The 26,254-nt window shown below is 37.4% G+C and overlaps 4 protein-coding genes across 9 annotated transcripts in view; 2 read left to right on the top strand and 2 right to left on the bottom strand.

Annotated features, from left to right (window-relative positions):
- Nucleotides 1-328: 328 nt before the first annotated feature.
- On the bottom strand, nucleotides 329-11,681 carry LOC116715925 (four and a half LIM domains protein 2-like). The gene is made up of 7 exons (XM_032556689.1): nucleotides 11,564-11,681; nucleotides 5,913-6,056; nucleotides 4,668-4,856; nucleotides 3,411-3,585; nucleotides 2,607-2,776; nucleotides 1,289-1,475; nucleotides 329-987 (listed from the first exon to the last, which is right to left on the bottom strand). The coding sequence occupies exons 3-7, from the start codon at nucleotides 4,821-4,823 to the stop codon at nucleotides 836-838; spliced, it is 840 nt and encodes a 279-aa protein (XP_032412580.1). The 5' UTR covers nucleotides 4,824-4,856; nucleotides 5,913-6,056; nucleotides 11,564-11,681; the 3' UTR covers nucleotides 329-835.
- Nucleotides 11,258-13,750, top strand: LOC116715919 (PI-PLC X domain-containing protein 1-like). Its single transcript, XM_032556681.1, has 7 exons — nucleotides 11,258-11,509; nucleotides 11,580-11,716; nucleotides 11,789-11,914; nucleotides 12,517-12,672; nucleotides 12,744-12,856; nucleotides 12,941-13,011; nucleotides 13,186-13,750. The coding sequence occupies exons 1-7, from the start codon at nucleotides 11,404-11,406 to the stop codon at nucleotides 13,461-13,463; spliced, it is 987 nt and encodes a 328-aa protein (XP_032412572.1). The 5' UTR covers nucleotides 11,258-11,403; the 3' UTR covers nucleotides 13,464-13,750.
- Nucleotides 11,404-13,463, top strand: LOC116715499 (PI-PLC X domain-containing protein 1-like). The gene is made up of 7 exons (XM_032555911.1): nucleotides 11,404-11,509; nucleotides 11,580-11,716; nucleotides 11,789-11,914; nucleotides 12,517-12,672; nucleotides 12,744-12,856; nucleotides 12,941-13,002; nucleotides 13,186-13,463. The coding sequence occupies exons 1-7, from the start codon at nucleotides 11,404-11,406 to the stop codon at nucleotides 13,461-13,463; spliced, it is 978 nt and encodes a 325-aa protein (XP_032411802.1).
- A 347-nt stretch (nucleotides 13,751-14,097) lies between the features above and the next one.
- LOC116715894 (collagen alpha-1(XVIII) chain-like) overlaps nucleotides 14,098-26,254 on the bottom strand; it is a 36,324-nt gene continuing 24,167 nt past the window's right edge. For 4 of the 6 annotated variants that reach the window (XM_032556607.1, XM_032556611.1, XM_032556608.1 and 1 more), the window contains 30 exons: nucleotides 26,108-26,248; nucleotides 25,979-26,032; nucleotides 24,746-24,790; nucleotides 24,575-24,637; nucleotides 24,160-24,291; nucleotides 23,989-24,048; nucleotides 23,888-23,914; nucleotides 23,265-23,363; nucleotides 23,135-23,170; nucleotides 22,304-22,393; nucleotides 22,126-22,158; nucleotides 21,989-22,015; nucleotides 21,846-21,905; nucleotides 21,548-21,625; nucleotides 21,396-21,431; nucleotides 21,259-21,312; nucleotides 21,099-21,170; nucleotides 20,981-21,028; nucleotides 20,867-20,897; nucleotides 20,725-20,775; nucleotides 20,613-20,647; nucleotides 20,410-20,523; nucleotides 19,202-19,349; nucleotides 18,243-18,307; nucleotides 17,872-18,000; nucleotides 17,762-17,794; nucleotides 17,417-17,683; nucleotides 16,702-16,899; nucleotides 16,516-16,625; nucleotides 14,098-16,442 (listed from right to left, as the gene is read on the bottom strand). In XM_032556607.1, the coding sequence (XP_032412498.1) occupies nucleotides 16,226-16,442; nucleotides 16,516-16,625; nucleotides 16,702-16,899; nucleotides 17,417-17,683; nucleotides 17,762-17,794; nucleotides 17,872-18,000; nucleotides 18,243-18,307; nucleotides 19,202-19,349; nucleotides 20,410-20,523; nucleotides 20,613-20,647; nucleotides 20,725-20,775; nucleotides 20,867-20,897; nucleotides 20,981-21,028; nucleotides 21,099-21,170; nucleotides 21,259-21,312; nucleotides 21,396-21,431; nucleotides 21,548-21,625; nucleotides 21,846-21,905; nucleotides 21,989-22,015; nucleotides 22,126-22,158; nucleotides 22,304-22,393; nucleotides 23,135-23,170; nucleotides 23,265-23,363; nucleotides 23,888-23,914; nucleotides 23,989-24,048; nucleotides 24,160-24,291; nucleotides 24,575-24,637; nucleotides 24,746-24,790; nucleotides 25,979-26,032; nucleotides 26,108-26,248 (2,553 nt within the window). In that variant the 3' untranslated portion in view covers nucleotides 14,098-16,225. The remainder of the gene's footprint in view (nucleotides 16,443-16,515; nucleotides 16,626-16,701; nucleotides 16,900-17,416; nucleotides 17,684-17,761; nucleotides 17,795-17,871; nucleotides 18,001-18,242; nucleotides 18,308-19,201; nucleotides 19,350-20,409; nucleotides 20,524-20,612; nucleotides 20,648-20,724; nucleotides 20,776-20,866; nucleotides 20,898-20,980; nucleotides 21,029-21,098; nucleotides 21,171-21,258; nucleotides 21,313-21,395; nucleotides 21,432-21,547; nucleotides 21,626-21,845; nucleotides 21,906-21,988; nucleotides 22,016-22,125; nucleotides 22,159-22,303; nucleotides 22,394-23,134; nucleotides 23,171-23,264; nucleotides 23,364-23,887; nucleotides 23,915-23,988; nucleotides 24,049-24,159; nucleotides 24,292-24,574; nucleotides 24,638-24,745; nucleotides 24,791-25,978; nucleotides 26,033-26,107; nucleotides 26,249-26,254) is intronic. The other 2 variants (XM_032556605.1, XM_032556606.1) reach the window with 2 other exon arrangements.

Below are 26,254 nucleotides of genomic sequence, written 5' to 3'. Positions count from 1 at the left end.
CAATCTTTTTTTACTATGACCCTGGGAGGATGCCCACTTCTTATTGACCAAAACTGTAAACAAACAATAGAAAACTTGTTCAAGGCACAATTAATAACTAACAATCATATTGTTTTGGTGGTATTTAATTAAACCTAATGGGTCCCATGAATCCAGATCCACTTAAGAAAAAACAAGTAAGGAACAGAGTCAGGTTATTCAGACTTTTCAAACGAATAGATAAATAAATAACTGAGATGAGATTTCACTTGGAGTATTTAAGGCTTTTTATTTAATTTATAGTATTTAGTTTATTTAGATAACATTACATGACTACAGGAAATGAAAACAAAACATATTGGGAAAAATTGTTAGCCTTTAAAATAGATGTCATAGTGCTTGAAAAAATAAAAAGAACATTAAGAATTTACATCAACCTAAACAAAAAACAAAACTTATTTTGACTGACAAATAATTGAGAATAATAGACTTTTAATTCTACTGACATCCAGGAATACCTACAGATGAAACATCCAAAATGATTAGACAGAGAAGAATTAGTAGGAAAACCTATATGACATTACTATTTAATAAAAATGCTTAAATACTGTTAAACATAGAAGAAATTAGGCAGCAAAGGTTTTCACTTCAAACTGATATTTATGTAGTTTTTCATTTGATCTTTAAGACAAACTATTGCTTAAAACTGGTTCCAGTTTCTCAATTAAAACCAAAGAAAGACATCATGCTGGTTAATATTCATTAAACTGGAAAATAATCGTCATAGTTTGAATATTCTGCCGAGTTGTCTCGATTGGCCGTCAAACTGGTTTGCCTCCTGGGTGCCGGTGACCCCTCAGAGGTCTTTGCCACAGTCAGGACAGAGGATGTCGTTTTTGAACGTCAGGAAGCCTCGACCAACCATCGACGAGCTGCATTTTTGGCAGTTGAAGCAGTCGTTGTGCCACTGTCGATCCTCAAATGAGATGTACTTGCTGCCCCCGAGACCTGAGGTAAAAACAGCAGAGAGGAGTCCCATGATTTTTTTTTTTTTATGCAATAACTCTGTAATTGATGGTGATTGGACACACCAGATCCCAAGTTAAGCATATAATCTAGAGAATGTTGAGTTTAGATGGAAGGTGTTAAAATTGAACCAATTACAGTTCAAAAATGGTTTTGGTGAATCTTTTCAGCTTTATTTCCAAACTAAAAAACTGAAACAAAACTTATAGTTTCTGCTGTGACTTGAAACTTTTTTTTTCAAAACCTAAACTAGTATCTGAATATTTGTGCAAGGTCATTTTACCACTGATTGGGTTGGTGCAGTGGGCACATTTCTTTGCAAACAGGTTGCAGAAACACTCGAGGCAGTAGGTGGCGTCGTCTCGAGAGGTGAATCTCTGCCCAGCCAGCTGCATTTTGCATCCAGCACAAACAAAGCATTCCTTATGCCACGGCTGGTCATGGTAGCTCACTCCTCCAGTCGTAATGGGCTAAAGGATCGAAGGAAAACAAAGCAAAACAAACAAATGAGAAATTATTTTCAAAAATTCTAGTTTTGCCATTGAAATTTTTGATTTTATGACAAAAACACTGTAGTTATAGCAATATTTTTTGGTTGCGACACTTAATTCAGGAACAGAAGTGAAAATAAAAACACAATACATTAGAGAGCTGCAGAATTATTGCCATTAAATCATATTATAATAAAGACAAAAAACAAGTTATATTTTATTATATTTTAAAGTAAAGCAAAAATGTAATTATTTTTCAATTATCTTGAAGGTAAAGTCTAACTAACTCTCAAGAAGTTAATTAACTCCAATTAAAGCTTAAAAATTTAAAATGTTATAAAACTAATCAGCCTGGTTTGAGTTGAAGCTAAAAACTAATATCACAAACTTAAATACCTTAAATGGAATTAAAGATCAAATCTAACTAACATTAAAGCTAATAGCTAAGTATTATAAAACTATTAGTAAATAAAGCTAAAGGCTAACTGAAGGCTAATGATCCTAAAGATAAAACATAATTGGTATTAAAGATAAAAGTTAATTAGTAATTTTATTTGCCAACCTGTGATTAAAGATAACAGTTAGCTATCATAAAACTAATGAGTCTAAATTATTTGTTTTACAATTACATTCAATTGTAAACACTAAAAATTACCCACCAAACATACCGAATGAGAAATTACCAAGGTGAGTAGCTGACTTGTTTTTAGAGTCTGAAAGAAATCAAACTGCTTATGTTGGTTCACTAGCAAAATTAATCATTTAAAATCTGTTATAGTTCATGTTAAAACACATTATGTTACATAGCTACAGATATTTTCAGCAAATGTCCTCTGAATTAGTAGATTTAAACATTTTTCTGCATCACTCTGACATCACACTTTGCAGCCATCTTGGCTGTTTGTTGCTGACTTTTTCTCCCGTCTGCGCCACGACTCCCGCCTGCCTGACCATCTGTTTGTTGCTCATATTTGTTATGTATTATACATGCGAGTCTTTGTAGCACCAACTTTCAGCTCCTCAGTAAAACCCAGTATGACCATATATTTGCAGAACATTGTAACTGGTTCAACGGCGGAAATTGCAATGGAACATTGTGAGGATGTTAACCTTCTTGCAGTGGACACACTGCAGGGCAAACAGTTTCTCATAGCAGGCCAGACAGTAGTTGTTTCCGTCCTTCTTCACAAAGCTCTTGGTGCCAATAGTCTGCTGGCAGAATCTGCAGATGAAACAATTCTCATGCCAACTGTTCCCCTTATGCTCCATCTTCTTGGTGCCTGAAACGAGAATATTGAAATGCATATATCTTTGATTTTATATTAATCTTCTTTCAAACTAAATCAGTGGTGTTCAAACTTTTTCCCATGAGGGACAAAATGGTTAAGCTGAAAAACATTTTAAAACAAACTTTTTATGTCTTTTGTATCAATAATAAACTAAGAAATTTAAATTACATTGAAATAAAAATCTATATTTTTTTTATAGAAAATGGATCTGTGAATCATTGTAGATACATTAAAACAACCTTCACTGTTTAAAATCTTTGGGGGGGTTGATTATTTTCTTATTTGGACCACAAGAATTGCTTTTAAGTAAAATTAAGTTAATAACTTTGGTTCTGGTTACTCCAAAATTAAAATAGAGGTAAAAACTTTGTAAATAAATTCTAATTTATTTTTCTGCACCTGAATTGTAAAAAAAATGTATCTATTTAAAAAATAATTACCCTAAAAATACAAAAGTGTCCATCTGCATCAAACAATTATGCTTGCAGACCAGTTTGTCAATTATACATTTGAGGTCTGGGGTTGATTAAAATCCTTCAGAGGCCCGCAAATGGCCCCTGGGCCGCACTTTGGACACCTGTGCACTAAACTATTGGAGCAACAGTATAAGGAATGTTTCTTGTACCTGGCATGATGGTCTTCAGGCAGGCATGGCACTTGGAGGAATACTCAGTGGCGTAGCAGTCGGTGCACATCAGGAGGTTGTTTTTGGTGGCAAACGGTTTGTCGACCAGAGAGCGGCTGCAGTTGTTGCAGAGGAAGCATTCACTGTGCCAGTGACGGTCCTTGAAGGACAGATCCTTCGAAAGAAAGTCAAGAAGTTCACAATTTTTATTTTGACCTAAATATTCCATCAGGGACAAATTTAAATAGATATTTTAAAAGAATGAAAGTTACCACTCGTTTAGTGTTAGCACTGAGGCAGAGCTGGTTGCAGAAAATGTGAAAAATGTCCAGAAATAAAAATGAGGCAGAAATAACCAACTCTCAGTTTGCTGTTTTATACAACCCACAATTGCAAATACAATATTTTTAAATGTATAATAATATTAAAATGCTAGCAGGAATACTATGTTATATTCAGTATTTTGAATTTTTTTATTGGAAGACAACAGAACAGCTGAAACTGAATCTCAGCTTGTTATTCCTATTTACACACCTGCTTTTATTAGCATTGCAGCACAGCTAGCTGCTACAGGAAGTGAGAAAACAACCAGTGTACAACTCCTTGTCTGTGAACCCATATCTGATGTAGAGTAACAATGAAATAGAAAGTAGAACAGCTGAAACTGAATCTGCACTTGTTTTCCTTATTTATGTTTTCTTTCTTTATGTATTAGCTAGTTGCTAGTTGCTAGTTACATAAAGAAGGAAAACATTTCCGTAGTCCTAAAATTTACTCCAAAAATGATAGAATTTTATCATTTTCTGTTCTAAGAATTGAAATAAAGAAAAGCAACAACTGAAGACAAGTCTGCACTTCTATTAGATAGCAACATGTTACAGGAATTGAATAAAATTGACTCTTACACCTCCATGAACCAGCAATGTTAAGGTTGTGGGACTATTTCTGATTTAATTATGAACTTTTCCTTAATGGCAAACATTTGGTCAGACAATGATTGCAGTGAAAATGTACAGAGGACATTCTTTCTTATTGGTTACAACAAATAGCCACTGTTTTGATTTGTCCTCCAGAAGAAATTCACACTTTATGTATTTTAACCTTAAAAAATTAAAATGATGGAGAAATATTTTAATTCAAGATTAACTGTGGTTCTTCATTTAAACAAAACCATGTAAAAAAGTCACAGAAGTTGACCAGCAACAAAATGTTGGATCTACACTGGAGTTAAAGAAAAAAAAAACATGGATGTATCACCTTGCTGGTGCAGCTAATGAGCTTCTTGCACTTTTCACAGTTGCTGGAGAAAAGTGGCTCATAGCACTTGATGCAGTAAGGATATTCCTCCCTCAGGATGTACTTCTGTCCATACAAAGAGTCCTTGCACTCTGTGCAGTCATAGCGCTCAGACATTTTGACTCAGATCTCCCCGCGGAGTCTTTTCCTCTGCAAAATAAAATAAAATTAGTTTAAAAGACAACGGTTGTAATTACATAACCTCACAGAATGATTTACGACATAGAATATAAAGATCAGATTGAGTTCCTGGAATCCTAGAGATTTGTAGTTTTACAAAGGAAAACCGTAAATCCTCAAGATCATGTGGTCATAAAATCATTTAATTACATTAACCTGCACCAGACCCAGTCCTCAAAGCATTTAATCCTCAACAACCATTTAATTAAATACTACATTCAACAAATTAGCAGAGAAATGCCACAAACTCTAGAGTAAATTCCACTTTATTAATTGAAATTATATAATTATATGGTTATATGATGATTATATGGTTGCAATCCTTCAGTCCCTGATTGAAGCATTGGAAATACACTCATAAAACAATACCTTAACTTGCCCTTACTGTCTCAATATGTTGTAGTTGAGCCAAATTGCTCCTAATCCCAAATTTGGGATCAAGATACAACCAACAGTTCTTACAAACCAGTTGTGCTTTGCAGTGTTTATTCCCGCCTATTCAGTATTTATTAATTGTACAGTGGAGCTTAACTCCAAATTATTAGGAGAATATTATCCTATTCAAAGATTTCTTCATAGAGCACATCTAAAATATTAAATGTCATAAATTGGCAGGTGGTTTTACCTCCAGAGTATATTTGTGTCAATCTGAGAACTCTAAAACAAATCCAAATATCTTTGGTTTCTAAGTTTCCCAAAAGCAAATGCAGAACCCCTTAAGAAGTCTTTCTACTCTACATGACACCAGTAACTTCTCTGAAACCAGTTTAATCATCCATATTGATATGAAATACCTCTATTTCTATAGAAACTGAGTGGTAGACTTCTGTAAACCAGATTTACTCCCTTTGTTTTGCAGTGAACACCATCCTCTCTTCTTGCCCTTATTGTCATCCCTTCTAAATCCCTGTGACTTGTGGCTCAGGTAATTGTACAAACTTCAACAAATAAACACCAACATTGTTGAAAAAGTTACGATTTTTCCCCACGGAGAAAATAAATTAGAAGAAACCATGAAGGTCTTACCTGCCTGGCTTGGTTGCCGTCTGAGACCAGAGGTATCTACTGTACAGAGTACTTGGTGTTTCTTATTAAATCGAGACCCGTGACAGAGCAGGAGGGTGGAGACGGGTGGCCTGATCGGAGGAGGCAGGCTGGTTTACATTCAGCCTGTATAAAAATCACAGCAAACTGATTACATTTTCAAAACAGAAGAACAAAAACACATTTTAATGATGATAAAGTGATGAAATTTTAACACTACCTGTTCTGCACACCAATATTTCCTACACCACTACAATGAAAGCACTGTTTTTTATTTTTTAAATGTTAAATACCATTATAACACATCTATATATTAGCATCTGACGTATTTTCTGAAAATTTTTTCTGGCAGAATTAAACTTAAAAGTCACATTAATCACATTTTCAGTAAAGTTTAGTCTGCTTTTTTATTCCAAAACTAGTTCTGATTAACCATCTAAACTAAATATTCATTTTCAGATGAAAGGTTTGGAGGTTCAGGAACCATCCCATAATAACTGGTGAATATCAAAACATGAGAGTGACCATCCACAGTGGAAGCAGTTTTACATTGTGTCTTTTATTTCCAGTGGAATCGCTGTATTGCATAAAGTGGAAGGAAAAGTGAAGGATTTTTCAACATAATGTTAATACTTTGACATAGTTAAAGGTTGTGAGCAGAAAATGGTTCAAAATAAACATCAAAACTGATTTCAGATTGGATGAAATAATCTCAAAAAGTGAATAAATTTTACCAACAAAACTGAATTAACGTCTGCCAAGATGAGGAGTTAAATATCTTGAATTATTATTCCACTTTCATGTTTGCATATATAAATGAAGTAAAACTTTAAATATCAAATATTTGAGGGTATATAGATTGAAAGAAATCCACCAAAAATTAAAAATTAAGCACCAAATTTGTGTTTTTCAACATTATTTTAGTTGTGTGTTGCATAAATCTTACACAATTTATATAAACATCAAAAGCCCAAAATGATTACGCCACAATGAGTGGAAGTAAACACCTCACTTACAATGTATTTTTTAAATCTGAACTGACAACCACATGGATTGTTAATGTAATTAACTTGTGAGCATATGACTGGAAGCTGTGAATATCTTTTCTCAAACCTGTCAGCACATCATCAAATTCTTATGAATAAAATTTTCTTCACATCACAAGACGATGCGAAGCCTGGAAGGGTTGATTGTTGGCTGTTGGCTTTACCTACTGTGAAGCTGCTACTTTGTGATAAGAAGGCTCAATTTAATCCAAATCTAATAAAGATGATAGTTTAACATAATTACGTAGCGTCGCAGAGTTTCCAGGAGACAAAACTGCTCAGATATTTTTCACATACTGACAAAACATATCCTTTATATCTGTCTAAATTTGACCTGACATAGCTTACATAAACAGTAACAAAAAATGTATTCAGCTACATTTTGGTTTTGAGTCACAAATTAAATGTATTTTTGCCAAATTGTCCACTTCTGTGTCCGGTATTCACTTCCTTAACGTCGTTTAGCCTTAGACCATCTAATTTAACCCATGTGAGGAATGTATTTTGATATATCATGGCTGACACATTAGATAATGAAATAACACCAGATAAACCAAACAAAAGAAGGAGGGTAAACAATAAATAAGATAAAAGTAGAATGAGATTTAACCTGTGAAAGGGCCTTTTGTTCTGCAGGTCAGCTGATTAGCAATAGCCAGGTAAACATACTGTTACCTCTGGTGTGGTGAGAACATACTGATCCAAAACTAATCACAAGGTTTAAGTATAAATATAGTTAAACGTAAACAAAGGCAGGAACTTTGTAATGCTTTAAAATATTGCACAGCCCTCAAATTAACTTAGCTAATGTAGCTTCTATCTGCTAGCTAAGGAGGACATGCAGCCTGCCAAGATGGCGGTTCTTGTGGGAGCTACACATTAGGATCTATTTCACAGGATTTCACTTTTAATTACTGCCGAAAACCTGATTTAAATTTGGATCAATTTTTGTAGCTACATGTGACAAACATCAGCAGTTAATTGAATACAATTTGGAAAGAGGCTGCAACAAACCAAAATGTGGAAAATGTGAATACTTTCCAGAAAAACTGGAATGCTGATGCTGGTATGCATTTAGTTGTCTATTTTTTCTGTCCAATTTGATTTTTATTTCCACATTTCAAGAAAACAGAAGCAGGTCATACATCTGAGCTCAGTTTAAAAAGTTTATAATTAGGATATTAGTCAAATTATGAATCAGATGTTTCATTTAGCCTCCTTCCTGTTCCTGATTTTCCATAGAGAAACAAATCAGGGTCTGTATTCTGCAGACTAAATGACAGGAATGTGTATGATGGTGTAAGACATGAAAGAAGATTGTAAATCTTCAAGTTTAATTATTAAATTAGCCACAAAAAACAATTTGCTTTTTGAATTAATTTGACTGCTGAAATCTTCTCTTCACTTACATTTAGCAAAGAAATAACATAATTATCTATAAACGGCACATTATGTAGTTCCTTGAGAAAAAAACAATAAAGCTGCAAGTTTTTCTGGGTGACATCAGGTAACAAACCTTCTTTGGAAAAACATTGCATGTTTTCAGTTTTAATAAATCAACTTAAAACCACATTATTTCCAGACTCCTCCAGCAGGTCTGTTAAACGATTCCTTTTATCACTTGACTTATTTTAAAGTCATGTTTTTCAAATTACTTTATTGCTAAATCTGTCCACTTCCTGTCTTCAACTTAATATTAATTCTGAAATCATGATTCTATTTAGAGAAAAAAGAGTAATTTTTAACCAAGAGGAATTTTTATTTTGCCATTTTAACCTCTTTGATTGTTTTATGTGCATACATGACGCCAGTGTTGTGTAAACTAAAAATAACACATAATATATATTTATGCTGCTTTTGGAGAAATGGCTTCTTCCTCTTTAAGTGACATTTCAGTCCATGAAAGTGCAAGATACTCGCTTATGTGTGTTTAAAGTTTCAGTAATTTTAGTGCATTTAGATGCTGAATAAATTTTAAAAACATTTTCTGAGATTGAGTAATGAGAAATATTTTTGTAATGCTAAATGTACAAAAATAGGAATAATTTAGTCGAATTTCATTTTTGACAAGGAAAAAAAATACTAAATGTGTGCTTATACAGAAAATGCATTAATCTGGTTTCAACTGAAAGTAGTTTTACAAAAATTAAACAGAAAACAAAGCAACCTGGCGTTAACTCCTGCTAAATGTATAGAACTTGTTGATAAGTAATTAGAGCTATTTGCTTTGTGAATTAGATACTGAACTGAGAAAATGTGTAACAGTGTTAAGGAGTCTCTGTCAGTGGTTTCTTTCTTTTCATTTTTATTCACTCCTATCCCCAATAAATCCAAAGTAGTTTCAGATACTGTTTCATGCATGATTAAACCTTTTAAAAGCAAAAAATTTAAAGGAATGTGAAAAAATATCCTTGTTTAATTTAATATCTGTGTTTTACGTTTAGTTACTCGACTTAATATTTAGGTTTTCTTATTTCCTTTCCTGCAGAGTAAACCACTGCTGGTAGGAACCCAGGCGAAGCGCTTACATGATTAGTTTTACCATCTGCTTCCTTGGAGTCGAACAGGGGAATTCTGGGAAGTTTTATGAACTGTGGCCTGATCTGATTAGCCTCTCCAGGCCCATTCACACACAGAGGAGTCTAGTTAAAGACCATATGTTGTTCATTTGGTCTTCAAGTCAAGACTGGAACTCTACAATCACTTTTATTAGCTGCTGCATTTCTGATGTAAACTAGTTTAATCAATAAAGACTCACTGTTCATCATATGACAAAAGCTAAATTTGATTAAATGCTAAATATTAAGTTTTGTAAATAGTATTGCTGTTGTGCATCTGGTTAAAGTCCTCAATGCATTTTGTTTACTTATTTTTCTGTTTTTGTCTCTGTTTGCCTTCTTGAATGCTTGTAGTTGTGTGAAGTCTCATGTTATATCATTTTTTACATGTTATTTTTTTAATAATATGATGTTTTTAACCATAATTTTAAAAGTTCAGCTTAGCTAAAACCTTTTTGTTCATCTTTGGGGTCCTGGAGGGATTTTATATATTTTTAATGTTGTGAATCTCTGAGATTATATTTTTGCTGATTCTGGTCAGCAGAAAATCTCTAAAAGCCTAAATAAATTCACATGTGGAAATATTTATTTAGAAAAAGTGTTTTTAAAAAGGAGGAAATAGTAGGTAAAAACTAATACTTATCTTGGCTTTAGAACAATTTGAGATTTTTAAATCTTTGTTTTTAAAAGTCTTGCACAAAAACACAAAGTGCATGTAATAGGAAAATCAAATGCCTGGAAAAACAGGGATCATGTGCTTCTTGATCTTCCTTATTAGTCCTGAAAGTTTTCTGGAGCTTCTGCCTTCATGGTCAGGATCAAATCCTCCAGCTTTACCTCCATCATTATTACATTTCAGAAAGTCACAAGAATGAAAACTGAAAACTAGTTGAGTCAATTCCTGCTGCCTAGTGGTTAAAACGCACAAAATTATAGATGCACACACGTTTGGAAAGTTTTTGAAGCCTTTCCCAAACAACTACAAATCCTAAAATAATCTGTTTAAACAGGCTCACATTTCTTTCACTACAACTGTGCATGAATCTAAATTAATTGCCAATTTTCAATTCAATGTTTGATGGGTTAAGGAGCAAAATACGTAAAAAAGAACATTAAATTGTATTTTTCAGAAATACAATTTAACATAAGACTAATACAAAAGGTAAGTGGCAAATCTCAAGAGTTTCAGCTTTTGAATCAAATGACTAAAATAGAAACTTTTCAAAGATATTTTAAGTTATTGAGACCCACCTAAGAATTCACATAGTAGATAGTGCCACATATCTGCATATTTAAAAAAATCATTGTATTCACCTGCACATCCTTAGGATTGTATATTTCTATTCTGATAACGGCACATGCAGTAGTCTTGTTCAATACATTTTTACTGTTAATCTTGTTTTTATTATAAAATGTTTTGGTATTTTGTGTAAACTTGCTTTTACATCTCAATTTCCCTTCTGTTGGATAATAAAGGTCATTTCCTTTTCTTCTGTTGATTTCTATCTGGTGAGCTGAACCAGAGAAACGACTAAAACCCAACGCTGGAGTTTAGACATTACATGTTTTAGATCAAAACATGTAATATTTTAATCTAACTTTGCATTAAAATGTCATTATTTACTAAAAGAAATACAAAGTTTCGATAAATTGAGTGTTTATCCTTTGGTGAGCTGCAACATCATTCCACGTCTATTGGTGGCGCTGCTGCGTTGTTTTTGCGTTGTTACTGTAGCCAAGAAGAAAAAGTTGAAAACAGGAAGTGTATGTAAACAAATACGTGTTGGATTCTAAACGGGGTTAAGCAGTATTCTTACACATTTTTTCTCTTTTTGATAATGAAATGAGAGAAACAGCAGAGAGTTATAGATGGGGGACAACCAGCGGGAGGATGTCGGAGGAGGAAACTCAGACTGGATGTCAAGTCTCCCGGAGGAGCTCCTGGACGTCCCGCTTTGGAACCTGGCTATTCCTGGTAACACCCGAACCGCTCAGGAAATACCTAAATGTTTTAAATGTTAATACTAACCATCTGTGTGTAACAGGGAGTCATGACAGCATGTCCTTCTGCCTGGACATGTCCTCCCCGGTGCTCAGATCGGAGCCCTGGCTTCTCCGGATAACGGACCGACTTTTCCCCTGCTTGACCCGACCCTGTATTTACCGCTGGTCCACCACACAGGTACCGGGGTCTGATATAAATCTTCGTTTCATGTCTTTTAGTGGTCATCTTTATGATATCTTTTTCTTGCAGCAATCTGTCCTCTGGCATCAGTGTGAGCTCGGTATTCGCTACTTGGACCTGCGGATCGCCAGGAAGCCAGCAGGGGGCAGCAGTTTGTTCTTCGCCCACGGGATCTACACGCTGACGTGCGTCAAGGTGTGTGGAGACAGAAGCAGAGGCGTAAAGAGAAGAACTACTTCAACATATTTTTACTCAAGTAAAAGTAAACAGTAGCCATCCTAGAAATTACTCAAGCGTAAACAATATTTGGTAAAAATGTCTATGCAAGTACTGAGTAACTGATTGTAACCAAAATAATTCAGTATTTAAAAATTACACAATCAGGCGGACCAAAATGTAAAGTTAAATCGAAATTTAGGTATTTTAAGGACCAAAATGACAATAATTTATAGAAAGTAACGAAAAACAACGAAATCAGGCAGAAAAAAACCTTTAAAAATGACTAATAAAAAAAGCTGCAGGTGTGTGTCGCTGTCTGGTGAAGTTTTGGTTAAACCTGTTTTTCATTCAGTGGGTAGAGAATCCAGAAATTTTACTCAAGTAAGAGTTTTAATACTTCATAATAAAATTACTCAAGTAAAAGTAAAAAGTACAGCATAATAACAAATACTCCTAAAAGTACATTTTCTCAAAAAAGTTACTCATGTAAATGTAATTGAGCAACTATTACTACCCACCTCTGGACAGAAGAAAAGCTGGGTTCTTTATTCTGGGTTCATGTGTGTCTGTGTGTGTAGGAGGCTCTGGAGGAGCTGGCGTTGTGGCTGGACGCTCATCCCAAAGAGGTCATCATCATCTCCTGCTCTCACTTTGAGTCTCTGACTGATGAAGATCACGTCCAGCTGGTGGACTTCATCCTCTCGCTCTTCAGCAAGAAGCTCTGTTCGTCACAGGTTAAGAATCAAAGCATCTCCTGAAGACACACGTTATCTGTGAACTTTATGTGCATGTGCTGTGTGTGCAGGACACTCCCACGTTGCGTTCCTGTTGGTCTGGAGGTCAGCAGGTCATTCTCTCCTATGATGACCTGCAGATGGAGTGTCAGCACCGTCAGCTGTGGCCAAAGATTCCTTACTGGTGAATTTAACACACATTTAGAAGCCATATTTCCCTCCACAGAAAAAAAGCACAAATATATTACCATCTGTGCTGTGTCTGCAGGTACGCTGACAGCCCAGATCCAAAGAAAGTGATCACTTATCTGGAGGAGAAGAAACGGAAAGGTAGACCAGGTACTGCAGTTTTAAACCTGTAAAATAAGTTGAGTTACATTAAGGAATGTTTCTGCAACATTCTGCATGCAGGGTAGGGTGTCAGTAGTCAGTTTCTTACCTGGAGTTAACAGAGAATCAGAAAGGAAAGTGGACTGACAGACCAAACAGATTTAAAGTGTTTTGTGTTTCCAGGTAGTTTTTACGTCAGCGGTCTGAACCTGACCGAAGACGCTCTCTACATCCTCCTCCATCCCCTCCAGAACCTGAGGACGATGACAATGGAGGCGCTCTCGCCGCTGCTCCGTTGGACCGCAGAGCAGCGCCCCGGCCCAGGAGTGGGCGGAGTCAACATCGTGTGTTGCGACTTCGTAGGTTTCAGTCGGTTCTGTTCGATCGTGATCGACCTAAACTTCAAGCTGCTGAAAGCTGCAGCCAGGACTTCCTCTGGTTCCCAGTTACCTCTGGGATGAACTGCTTCCCCTGGTTTAGTTGGGAACATTAGCGCTCACTGTTGCAGAAAAACATTTGGAAACATTTGGAGGATGTTACCAGAATCTCCACACTTCCAATTTCCATCAATTTCACTGCAAACTGCTGCACTTTTAAACACATTTCTAAGTAGAAAACTAGTTTTCTAGTTTGATAAATCATCTGTACATATGTGTAAAAAAAATTTTAAATCAGTGTTTTCTTCTGTTAAATCAAATATTTTTGTACAACTGAATGAACTCAATACAGTTGGTTGGCCTCAAACAAATCTGTTTAAGGGTCTTTTTATTTTAGTTTTATGCTAAAAGGATTTAGTTACTTTTATAAATCTCTCACCATCTTCTCGTTACTAATTAGTCATTCTGTCTATATGTCAGTGCACAAATCAGACATATCTACTAAATTAGCAAGTACCAGAGCATTGGAAAATGTCTAAATTACTTGATTTTCTGAATAAATTACGACCAAACCCATTTTATATCAAATAAAATTGCTTCCATTATGTCTTCAACTCTTTGTTCCCTAAATCCAAATTTGTTCCCACAGACGAACAAATGAGTACGATGGGTTTTTTTTAGGAGCTGAACTTCCCAAAGTAATTTAAAAAACGCACCATCACGTTTTCCCACACAAGTTTATTCAACCATGACATCTCTTTCCAGGATGACAGAGAAACAATCTCCGGCTGAAGTTATAATAAAAACAGTGCACAGCAGGTTAATGGCTGAATCCTTACGTATCTGTTCATACAATTTATATCTGTGCTCTCAAACTTTGAAAGCAAATCACATCACACGTTACAGTCGGAGTAAAAAAGCAGTTGATTTAAAAAAACCTAATAAATATCCCTTTGTTATTGATATAAAATATAGTTTTCAAATATTCTCCATCTTGTAGCAAAGTGATAAATTGATAATACTCATGTGCCGTGGGCTGCAGTCAGTGTACAGAAGTGAAAAATATATATTTCACAGAGAAGAATCATCTAATCTTTGGTTTGTTCAGTCACTTGGATTTACTGGATTTACACGCCTACTCACCTATTTTTCTGTGGAATGTGATTCCAAGTTATTTGCATATTTTTGGCTGAGCATATCTAAAAAAAATTAAGAGAAAAGGCAGCTGGGGAAGCTTGAATACCTAAAAATAATGCTACTATCGGCTGGGGTTTGCAAGGCAGCCAATCCAGGAGCATGATTTATTTTTCTTGCAGCTGATTGGCTGAACACCCACAAAGGAAGATAAAATAGACTGTAGATGTTTCCACTCTGCGTAATAATGCATATTGAAGAATATTTTTTGTCAGAACTATTAAAATAGTCAGTTATAAGCATTTTCAGCGGGCGGCTATGGTCCCCAAGTCCAGATAAAAATGTGTAAAAAGCCTCTTTTTGTTACAGTAGCATCATCACTTCCTGGAGAAATTGAAAAATCCAACTTTTAATTTGAAATTCTTCTAAATTCTTCTACGCCACTCTCCAACATGGAAAAGACAAGCGAACATAGCATTGAAGCAAAGCAGATGTCTTAGTCTTCATATGGCAAAAAATGGTAACTGTTTCTCCTCCAAACAACCAGGAGTTTCTGGCAACTTGTTCATCTTTGCACATCCTTACTGTAATGTCCCAATTATGAAGGTTATCCAAACAGTTCTCAGGCCTTTGAACTGTAACTGGGTCAGAAAACAACCATTATTGCTCAGAGTGGTTCCTCTGGTACGTTCAGCTCTCATGTCATGCTGACCTAACAGAAATTAATGGACAGTTTTTGGTGTGAAAATTGTTTTAAACAAAAACTTGGAAAATGTATTTCTGGGTGTTGGAAAGAATGTTCCAGACCAGTTGTTGAACCATTATATTCAGGAAGAGAACTGTAATGAGGTGTTTACCATTAGGGGAGTTTAATTATCCAATCCAAATTGATTTTGTGGATGTGGAGAAAGCTCACTACCTTGTTCGCCAATGCATTTTGTTGGCGTATCCAGTCCTTGAAGAGCCAGTTGTGATCGCTGTTCGCATTCTTGGCACAAAGTTGGGAAAAAGCACGTCTATCTTCACTAAGGTAAAGTTTGGTCACCAAGGTCTCAAGGTGTAGTTGCAGCTTGCCTGAGAACCTCAGGAACTCATCTTTGGTTTTTGCAGGCTATATGATTCTGTTTGCATCTTCAAGGCATGACCAGGAAAGCCATTAGTAGATCTATTAGTAGAGCCACTGCTCATCCACATTGAAAGAAATTGAGGTGCTTTGAGTGCCTCATTGGGTGGTCTTTAGAGTTGTCTCCAGGCATTTTGCATTGAGGAGATACGTGAAGACACCCAGAATCCACTTGGGGGACTGTAATACCTTCCAAATGTCCTGGACTCTCCTAATATAGCTGCAGAGTATCACTTGGAACAGGTTCCCCTCCTGAACTTGTTACCCATGTGACTTAATCTCAGAAAGTCAGAGAACAAAGGAAGGGTGGATGGATATTATGGATGAATGAATTACAATAAAGGAAGATTAATTCCTGGCCTGCCTTAATCTTAGAGTAGGGAAGCAGTTTGAAACCAAAGGTAAGCAAGAAAACAATGATATACCTCCAACATAAGACTGAGTCACCTGAGTTTAACCAGATGTGTAGGATGATTCTCTCTAGCACCATAAATCCAGGCTAAACAAACATAAAGTAATATTTCATGATAAAAACATATATACAATGCAACACAAACGGTGTGCAGACAAATTGAAGCTTAAACTAGATCTATCTTTGCCTGTTGTCATGGATGTAGCTGTTCTCAACACACAGCACAATGTAGGAGCTGGAGCAGCTGCTGGAGCTCTGCTGCAACAGGCTGCGGCTCTGCAGCGGCGACGCCATGCCCGTTAGCGCCCGTTCCCCGATGCGCCACGCCTCGCAGTAGTTGTCGACGTTCCGCTGACCCCTGCTTGTCGACCCGTGCCACATCATCTTCTCTGGCCTTGGAGCAGCAAACAAAGCGGCTGTAGTGACCCTTTACTTTCAGGTTTTAGTCTCGTGTAGTGTTGCCTCACCATGTGTCGTCTTGGAGAACATCTTTGCCGTCGAAGGAGTAGATCGAAACATTGTCCCTCATTCTGCTATCGCTGAAAATGCGGTTCCAGTTGTCAAACAAAACCTCATCCTGCAAACAAACATGCATCAGAATTAGCTTTTACAACTTTAGGGCTTTATTTTATCAAGCAGATTAGTTTCAGCACCTTCAGGTTGACTATTGGCACGTTCTCCCTGTTGGAGCTGTAAACGATGCTGTTGAGATCTTCCAGTTTGGAGGACAGGAAGGCTCGGAAAGTTCCCTTCATCCCGATGGCCTGGGCCTGGCTGAAGCACAGGAAATCTGCGCCGGAGATGCCTCGCATGCCGCCCTTCTGAGGGCTGTTCAGCGCAATCAGGTGGAGCTGAGGAAACAAATCACATCTCAAAGAAACCTCGCACAGATTGAGTGGATTTTGACTGACTAAATTCTTCAGAAAACAACAAAGAAGGGGATTCTTTTGGTTGTTGAAGTTGTCCACGCAATATATCTGGACATTATGGAGAAGTGGCAAGAAGAAGAAGACGTCCTGTTGGACAAAAACCATGTAAAAAAACAAAACTGACATTTTTGGATTGCAACCAAAATCCTACAGGGTGCAAATCCAAAACTGCTGGTAAAAAGCATCCCCTTCCTCAATGCTTCACTTTCTACAGAGGGTCTGGACGCTCAACTACTAAGAAACAATTGCTTGCTTGAGGCATGTACTAGAACAAGCAAATTTGTTTTCTTTCGAAAAGTGAAGCGAAAAAGAAAATTCTTCAGGTATTTCTGGTATAGGAATTGTTTGTTGGGGGGGTTAATAACTGTGTACTAAAAATATTATTTTTACCAAGACTTGCTCTTCATTTCATTATAAATATACATCCATCTTGTCTTACCGCTGGTCCTGAGGTGTGTCTGTGGATGGGAGCCTGGGGAACCGGAGGCGGTGGTCTCTGAGGACGGGTGACCGAGTAGCGGGGGTCCAAATATCGACCGTCCGGCTGGTTGAAGCGGTCCGTGTAACTGGGGTATCTGGGATTCGACGGCTGTGGGTAAACCAGATCTGTCTGGTATCGTGAGTCGGGTCGGTACCGGGGATCAGAGTCTGGGTTTGACTGTGATGGGGTCTGGATGACGGGGGGCGACGCCTCAACTGCGACGCCCTGAAAATAATGTTTAATGGGTTAAAAAACAAGAAGAGCTGTGTGGTTTAAAAACTGAAAACAGGAAACCACACTCACCGATGCACTTGGTAAAGAAATGTAGTTCCCAAGCTGAAAATAACAAAAATTTGAATTTTTAAAAAGTTTTTCTGGCAAATATTGGATCATTACTCAGAAACAAGTTTCACCTGAACTTGTCGGACTCCATCCCGGACTCGTACGTAGAGATCCGTTTGGTCGATAACGTACACCAGAGATCCTTCAGGCTGTCTTCTAGCTGTGGCCGCCATGGTGTCATAAGTCCTAAACACTGTCACCTGCAAACACAAAAAGATGACTCGGCATCTTGTTGTCCTGTTTTATTCGTTTGATTCTTTATGCTACCATGGATCCAACAGGAGAAAAAAAAACAGCTGCAAGTCCATGAAGATTGTTCAGTTTCATGGTTTTCAAGTAATTGTTTAAATAATTATCCTTGTCTTTGGGATATGTTTCATAATATTTGAGATTAAAAATCATATTCGTCAATCTAAAAAAATCTATGTGTACAAAAACTCACTCCTGAAGAGTGTCCTGGAAGACCTGGAGCTCCAGGAGGTCCTGGGGGTCCAGGAATACTGATAGCTGTAATAAACCACAGAAAAAGAAAGACCTTTAACACATCTCTAGACAAAAGCTAATCTTTTCCTTTTTCTTGTTTTCTTTGTCTTCTACAATTTTTTAAAAAAACTCAGTTAGTCCAGAAAATTAAGAAAAAGCCAGAAAGCTGCTGAGTATACACACTATAACTACTAGTCACATATTTTATAGAGTTAAGTTTTTAGTTATGAAACTAGAGATGTAGAAAAATGCAAACAGCAGAAGGAACAGGAAAAAAAACCTTTCAGCATTTAATAAACCTTTCACAGACATAAAATTCAATCCTAAGGACAACAATGGTTCATCATCCTATTTTCTGTGGTACTATATACTTGTAAAGACAAAAGTAAATAAATAAAATAATAAAACATATATCCCTCCTACGTTTGCAGTCATATCTCAAAAAATTTTTACCAAAATACCAATCTTAATTTTTCATAGAATAAAATGAAGTGAGGAAAAAGAAAATTTCTTACAAATTACTTGAGAGTAATTAAAAATGTTTTATAAAATATATTTATGTGTTGCTGCTCTCCTGGAACTAGCAGCTCTACTTTCAGTTTTTTGGGATTTGTTAATATCATAATTAAGAGTTTATCAAGTAATAATGTGGTGTGACAGTTTATGCAGCCGTTTCATCACAATGTGTGGGTCATTATTAAATTAAATAGGTGTGAATAAACACATAAGTTCTTGATTTTCCATAAATTTGTTTGTGGAGGTACTAATTTAAATTTCAACATCAAGAGTACAAATGAAATTCACACAAAAACACATAATAACCATATTAAAAGTTTAATTATGAAGCAGTAGTTAACTTTAGATGAGGAGAGAGAATAATCTGTCATAGTTTGAGTTTGTTTTTGTAACTGGACTCACTCTGTGTTCCTCCATAGGGCCCAGACAGAGATGGACCTGGAGGTCCTGGTGGGCCTGGTGGTCCAGGTCGACCGTCATAGCCTCTTCCTGGGGATCCAGGAGGCCCCTGAGGGCCCGGTGGACCAACAACTGATTCTCCTTTTGGACCCTGGTCAGAGAGACAACTTTGATCGTCCCTAAATCAGGATACTGGAATCTCACCCAGACAGAAAAAGGTAGAAATGTTGTTTTTTTTCCATTCAGACTTAATAACTTCTAAGTTTTTTTAAATGTTATTATGTTCAAACTAGTAACAGGAAATGCCAGACATCTGTCTTTGTGTCGCTTATGGATGTAAAATATATATATTATTGTTTTCAGAGTAAAAAAGTTAGCAGAAAATATCATGCTTCTACGTTGTGGACTAATTTTCACGTGGACATTTATTCAACCTTTAAAATACATATATTTTCACCAAACCAATCACATGTGTAACATTTCTAGACTTTCATCATTTCATCAGTGCTCGAATGTCTGTGACCCACTAAAGTAGGGATGCATCCTGTAAAAAAGTCTGGCTCATCTTTGGGAATAATTTCCAGATGTTTGAAGATGCCAAATTCAGCAGTTCAAGTAATTATACACAAGTATCAACATGATGGGAATGTCTGACCATCATACAGCTCAGATAGGAGACGGGTTCTGGTCCAAAATGTGTGGAATGACTCCAGAACAGAAGTCGACAGCCTTGTGAAGATGCTGCTGAAGCTGGTAAATCAGCTTCATGACCCACAGTGAAATGTGTCTGGACTAAAAGGACTAAGAGGACGCTCAGTGAGGAAGAAGTCATTACTACACCTTGCAGTTTGCAAATGTCCACAGGGACAAGACCTCATTTTGTGGAGACATTTCCTGTGATCTGATGAAACTAAAGGAAAGCTTATACCACCCTAACTGTGAAGAATGGTGGCAGCATCATGTTGTGGGGCTCTTTTGCTGCAGGAGGAAGTTGGTGCACTTCATAAATTGATGGCATCACGAGGAAACAACATTATTCCAGCTGGACGATGATACTCAGCATTCAGCCAAAGTGGCTTAAGTACAGCAAAGTCAAAGTTTGAACCAATGTGAGGAGCTTGAGGACAGAAACCCAAAACATTTGACCCAAGTCACCGTTCAAAGGCAATTCTACCAAATACTGGGGAAATGGATGTAAACGGCGGTCTTACTTGTGGTCCAGGCGGTCCTGGTGAGCCAGCTCCTCCTCCGTATCGGGGGTCATAATAACCGCCGCCTGGTTCTCCTTTCTCTCCTTTCAAACCCTCCTCACCTTTCAACTCATTCTGGACAAAACCAAAACGGTTTTCATTTAAAAACAAACTGATTTAATCCGCAACACAGTTGGAATTGTGGAAATAGTGGTTGATTTTACCTTTAAAGTGTAAAAGTCAGAGCCTGTTCCCAGACCTGAAGGATAGAGGCGCACACTGTAAATATTTACCTCATGTGTTAGTTTCATATATATGAACATCAAGTAATGCTACCTTGAATTTCAAGTATTCCTGGTGGTCCGGGATCGCCTTTCTCTCCTTTAACTGTGCAAAAATAGGAGAAATGAAAACATAAATAACAGCAAATTTTGTTTGTGAAACTTTGATTTGTACAAAAGAAAGTCTGAAACCTTACCTGTGTAATACCTTGAGTACTCATCATGCCCCTAAAACAAAGAGAGGAAACAGTCAGAGACAAAGTCATTGTTCCTTGATCTAAATGGAAATCAGATGTCTCGACCCAACTCACGCCTGGAGGTCCGGGGGGTCCAGGGAGCCCCGGAGGTCCTGGGATGCCCTGAGAAATAACAAACAATGAATAACATCTTCATGACTCACTTGTTCCAACACCAAAGCTTTTCACTTACAGGGTGACCGTATCCAGACCCACCGCCAGAGTCTCCCTTCTCTCCTTTGGCCCCGTTTAATCCTGGTCGACCCTGAAATATTAAAGTCATCTTTCAGTTATTTTCTTATCTTAATAAAAACGATAGTTTAAAAATTGTCCTTAATGGAACAGAAACATACTGATCTCCCAGGAATACCAATCTCTCCTTTTGGTCCAGAAGAACCTTGCGGACCCTGGAGAAATAGTTACTCTTGTCACATTTGCACAATCCTGGTATCTTGTCAAACAGATGAAAAAGTATTAAATCAGTACATACAGGAGGTCCCACTGGGCCAGGACTTCCTCTCTCACCCTGTGAATCAACAACAGTCACTTTAATTCTTAATTAAATCTAATTCATGGCTCAATGTCTGATACTTAATATCGAAGAAAGCCAAGGAAAACAGAGGATGTTTTGCATTGGTGTACCGGCTGTCCTGTCAGGCCTCCCAGATACAACGGTCTCCCGTCAGGTCCCATGATAATGCCAGGCTCTCCTTTCTGTCCCTGCAAGATAAAAAGTATATATTTTCTCTCAAAACATTTAAAATGAGAGCAAAAACCTGACAGCAAGACTGTTGCAATCTCCATCGCTGGTGAGAAGTTATTCAGATCGACCACCACATTATAGTCGGTTGGTCAGATCCAGATTTTCCAGGTTTTATCTGCTCATCTGTGTTATTAGTGGAGGGATGTGGATAGATTTTCACTAAAAGGACTGTCCCACCTTAGGCGCATATCCTGGAGCACCAGCATCCCCTTTGTCTCCTTTAGGCCCCGCTGATCCCTAAATCAAACGACATACCACCATTACTTTAAGTTGAATGCTTGTCTCAATAAAGTGAGGTTGGTAGATGCATCGGTACGTACTTGGAATCCTGTTCGCCCTGATCCGCTCTAAAGGAGGAGGAGAGACGGCTCATTAAACACAGAACAGCCTGGTTCTTACTTGGTAAACGTCAGTGAGTTTTAGTTTAGTTCGGGGAACTGGGGGAGCATCAACTCACCTGTCCCAATTCGTTCCAATAAACCTCGTTAAACTAGCAAGACAAAGTTAGGTTAGTTAGTAACAAGCGGTGAGGCAGGCAGTGACCGTGCAGTGAAGGAGGGAGAGGATGGTGAAAAGTTGAAGGGTTAATTTCATTTTCCAATTAATGTACATTTATAGTTGGAGCTCTGACTCACATCTCTTGACGACGGCTGGTAGAGAATCTGTCCTGGTTGTCCAGGCGGTCCAGGCGGTCCAGGTGGTCCACCGTCTCGACCTGGACGACCCTGAGTTCAGAATAAACACACAAATTTAAGAAACAGCAAAAATATTTTTTCATGTGAACTTGGATTAACGCTTACTGAATGTGTTGTAGTTTAAGATTAAAGCACAATAGGACCTGCAAAACTTCAAATTGAAGTAAAAATAAGATTCTGAAATGACATTTGAACAGTGTTTGAACAAACAATTAACTAATACAAACAAAAAAACAGAAAACAAAATAGGTCTGAATGTAGAACCCTGTGGAACACCTTTTAGTCTTTTTTAAAGCTATACAATATAAATTAGCTCATTTTTCAACAACAAAATTAAGACTCTTCTCAAAATACCAAATTAGGCAAACAGTTTTAAAGCAAATATTTTGGTTGAACAAGAAAATATTTTCCTTGCAGATAATAAAGTTAGACAGGACAAAGACAAGATTCCCTTACATTTTTCATTCAAAATTTCCAGACATTTCTCAATAGATTTAACTATTTGGAAACAAATATTATTGTGCCGATCTAACCTATCGGTTACTTCACCCGCACACCTCACCACCTTCTTGCTGCCCTTTGCAAATATCAACAAACCACCGTCACTTGCTTCATCATACAGTACTGCAGTTTCTCTGACTTTTCTCTAGATCCACTCTTACAGCAAACAATCTTTTTCTCAACATTTAAACCAATTGGCCTCACCAATCTTCTGAACCTCATTCAACCAATCCCTCTTTAGCTGTTATTCAGGAAATAAAGGAAACTCACCGTCTCTCCTTTCTCCCCTCTCTCTCCCTGTTTACCCTAAAGAAATCAGGACAAGTAAAGATTAGTTTCTTAAATGACACATTTAACTATTATGTGTCTGGAAAAATTGCGTGATGAAGATGATCAGTACTGGTGTTCCAGGGTATCCATCAATGCCTGGAATCCCAGGAGGTCCCCTTGGTCCCTCTGCTCCTTTAGCTCCATGATCCCCTGGAAAACCTGGTTTGCCCTACAAACCACAATTAAACATTTTTACATTTAATTTTTAACTAATAGATAAAATAAATAAAGTAGGGCACGGATGACCTTTAAGGGAACTTAGCTGGACCAGTTATTCCTGCATTGTATGGTTAGCATTGATGCTAACGGACAATAAAACACAACAGCACTAATGTGGAAAAACATTTTTCAACATTAAACATTTAGCAGATTTTTCTGGAAAATTTGTCACAAAAAAATCTATTTTATTATTTACCAGTTGTAAGATTTACAAAAAAAGAGCACCTAAAACAAGGCAGCAGCTTAAAGAAAAGCAGTCCGGTTGATTTTTAGTTCTGCTAAAAACAATAGTTTTAAATATTTTTATTTACTACAAATAATTTTTGACACCACAATTCCCAGAAAGTGACTTATTGGTTGTACTTTACAAACTTTATCATGTTTTCTTATCCTACAAGTTTCAAAAACTGAATCTGACGTCCTTACAAGAGCAGCTAAAGAAAATGAACCACAGGATTCATTTCCATTACTTACAGGTAGACCAGCAATGCCAGGTGGACCCTGAAAACACAATACAGTTCAGATCAGATAGTATAAGGATGACATAATCAACCAACTGTGTCCAATATGGCTACCTGTGGTCCAGGTGGACCTCTGAGGCCAGGCAGGGCATTTAGCACCTCATTTTGATTCCCCTGCATGGAGACAATGTGAATTAGAAAGAATATTTGAACAGTTTTACACTTTTGTGATTTAGAGTTTTTAATCCTGTCATAAAAGGGATTAAATTTGAAACCGTTACTCACACTGCCAGCGAGGTACGGTGGCCCCGGTGGTCCAGGAGGCCCTGGAGGCCCGACTGGTCCCATGGGACCTGGAAGTCCTGCCAAACCAGACTGCCCAGGAGTACCCGTCCTTCCCGCATCGCCCTGACCACCCTGAGTCAGGATTACAAGCAGAAATATGATGTTTTGTCTTGGAAAATTATGTTAGACGATTAATATTTGTCACTGAAAGGAGAAAAATTAGAGGAAAACAGAAAGAAAACATTCAAAAAGTGGAAAAGCAGAGGCAGATTTCTAAATATTTAGACAAACGAAGAAGAAATAGAGCTTTATTTGAAACATTGCCATCTTTACGGAAATGGAAAACGTTAAAAAGCAAAGCAGATCAGCAGAGAAGAAACCCGACCCAACCCAGTACCTGCTACCCATTACACACCGTAGAGGATGGAGCAAAGAAAGAGAAGAAGTAATTGAAAGGGTTGGAGTCCGTTGTGTCTTGCTAGAAGAAAGCAACAGAGAACCTATGTGGTTTTGCAGCAGCATTTTCTATTATTTTTAAACAGTAAACAAATCTTTATGGGTTTTATTTTTAACTTTTTTAACTAACCTTTTCCCCAGCTGGACCAGGAAGGCCAAGATCACCACCGTCGCCCTAAAGAATAGAAATTAAAACATTATTGCTAAAGGCGAAATCATCATAAAAGCAGGTGGTTGCATTAGCAAGCAGAAAATGAAAACACTGACAAGGCTACAGGCAGCAGGAGGCGCTGTTGTCAAACCATAACATTGAAAATAAACTACCTTCATCCCACAACCACCAGTAAAAAGTACTGGTTTGTGTCTGATTAAACGGTGCCTTATAGGATAATGCATACTCACATTTTCACGACTGAGATTTGGGGATGAGAACTTACCAGCACCGACAGTTGAAATCAAAAGTTTGCATATACTGAATAAAAAGAAAAATCCAACTTTTTCAATATCTGCTAAAAGCAGACCAAATTAATCTTCTTTTATGTAATTTACAATTACCTAAATAATTTTCATTTGCAGCAATAATGAGAGAAAGTGTCAGATTCCTCAAAACCAGAAGTTCAATGAGAGAAATACCAGATGATCACGTCATGGCTTGGGAAACTTAAAACAATTACACGCAAGAATTGACATGATGGGACTTTTCAATCATGCTGCTCAGGAAGGAGATTGGTTCTGGTCCAAAAAGTGAAAATTGAAGCCCAAACAAAAGCCAGAGACCCTGTGAAGACGCTGCTGAAGCTACACAGTGACACATGTTCTGTACCGACATGAGCTGAAAGGCCATTCAGTGACGAAGAAGAAATTACTCCAAAAAGAAACATAAAAAGCCAAACTGTGGTTTGCAAATGCACAAAAAAATTTCATTTCTGAAGACACCTTGCGGCCTGAAGTGGAACTGTTTGACCAGTATGACCATCGCTACATTTGGAGGAAGAACTGGGATGTTGTACCATCCTGACTGTGAAGTATGGGGGTGGCAGCATCATGTTATGGGTCTGTTTTGCTGCAGAAAGAACTGGTGAGTTTCATAAAGTAGATGGCATCATGAGGAGGTAGAAATATTGGTGCAACTTCTAAAATCATCAGCCAGAAAGTTAGAGCTCTGGCGTATCTTTTTATCCAGAATGTGTAAAGTTCTGGCTGTAGTTTATCAGAAAGATGAGTCTTTTAGTTTCTTTTTAAATAATTTGAAGGTTGGTCAGCCCTAAATAAAACTAAAGTAGCCCTTACTACCTTGTGGAACCCCTTTTGTCCGATTTAGAAAGCAACAACAGACTTTTGTGTAGACTATAATCAGTTTTACCTTTTCTCCTCTGAACCCAGATCTGCCAGGGAGACCAGGAGGTCCAGGTGGGCCCTGAAAACAACAGAAATACAGATTTACACCCTTTGACTACTAAGTAATCAAACACAATACAAATTGGTTTCTCACTGGTAGGCCAGGGACTCCATCTTGTCCAGGCGGTCCAGGAGGTCCAACGGCTACTGGACCATCAGGTCCGACGAGTACTGAAGTACCAGGTGCCCCAGGACGGCCGGGCGGACCAGGGGGCCCACGAGGACCAGGTGCACCCTGCCC

Source organism: Xiphophorus hellerii, chromosome 24 (assembly GCF_003331165.1).
Source record: "Xiphophorus hellerii strain 12219 chromosome 24, Xiphophorus_hellerii-4.1, whole genome shotgun sequence".
NCBI classification, from domain to species: Eukaryota; Metazoa; Chordata; class Actinopteri; order Cyprinodontiformes; family Poeciliidae; genus Xiphophorus; species Xiphophorus hellerii.
Note: the sequence above shows the minus strand (reverse complement) of the source record. Positions and strands in the feature narration are given on the sequence as shown.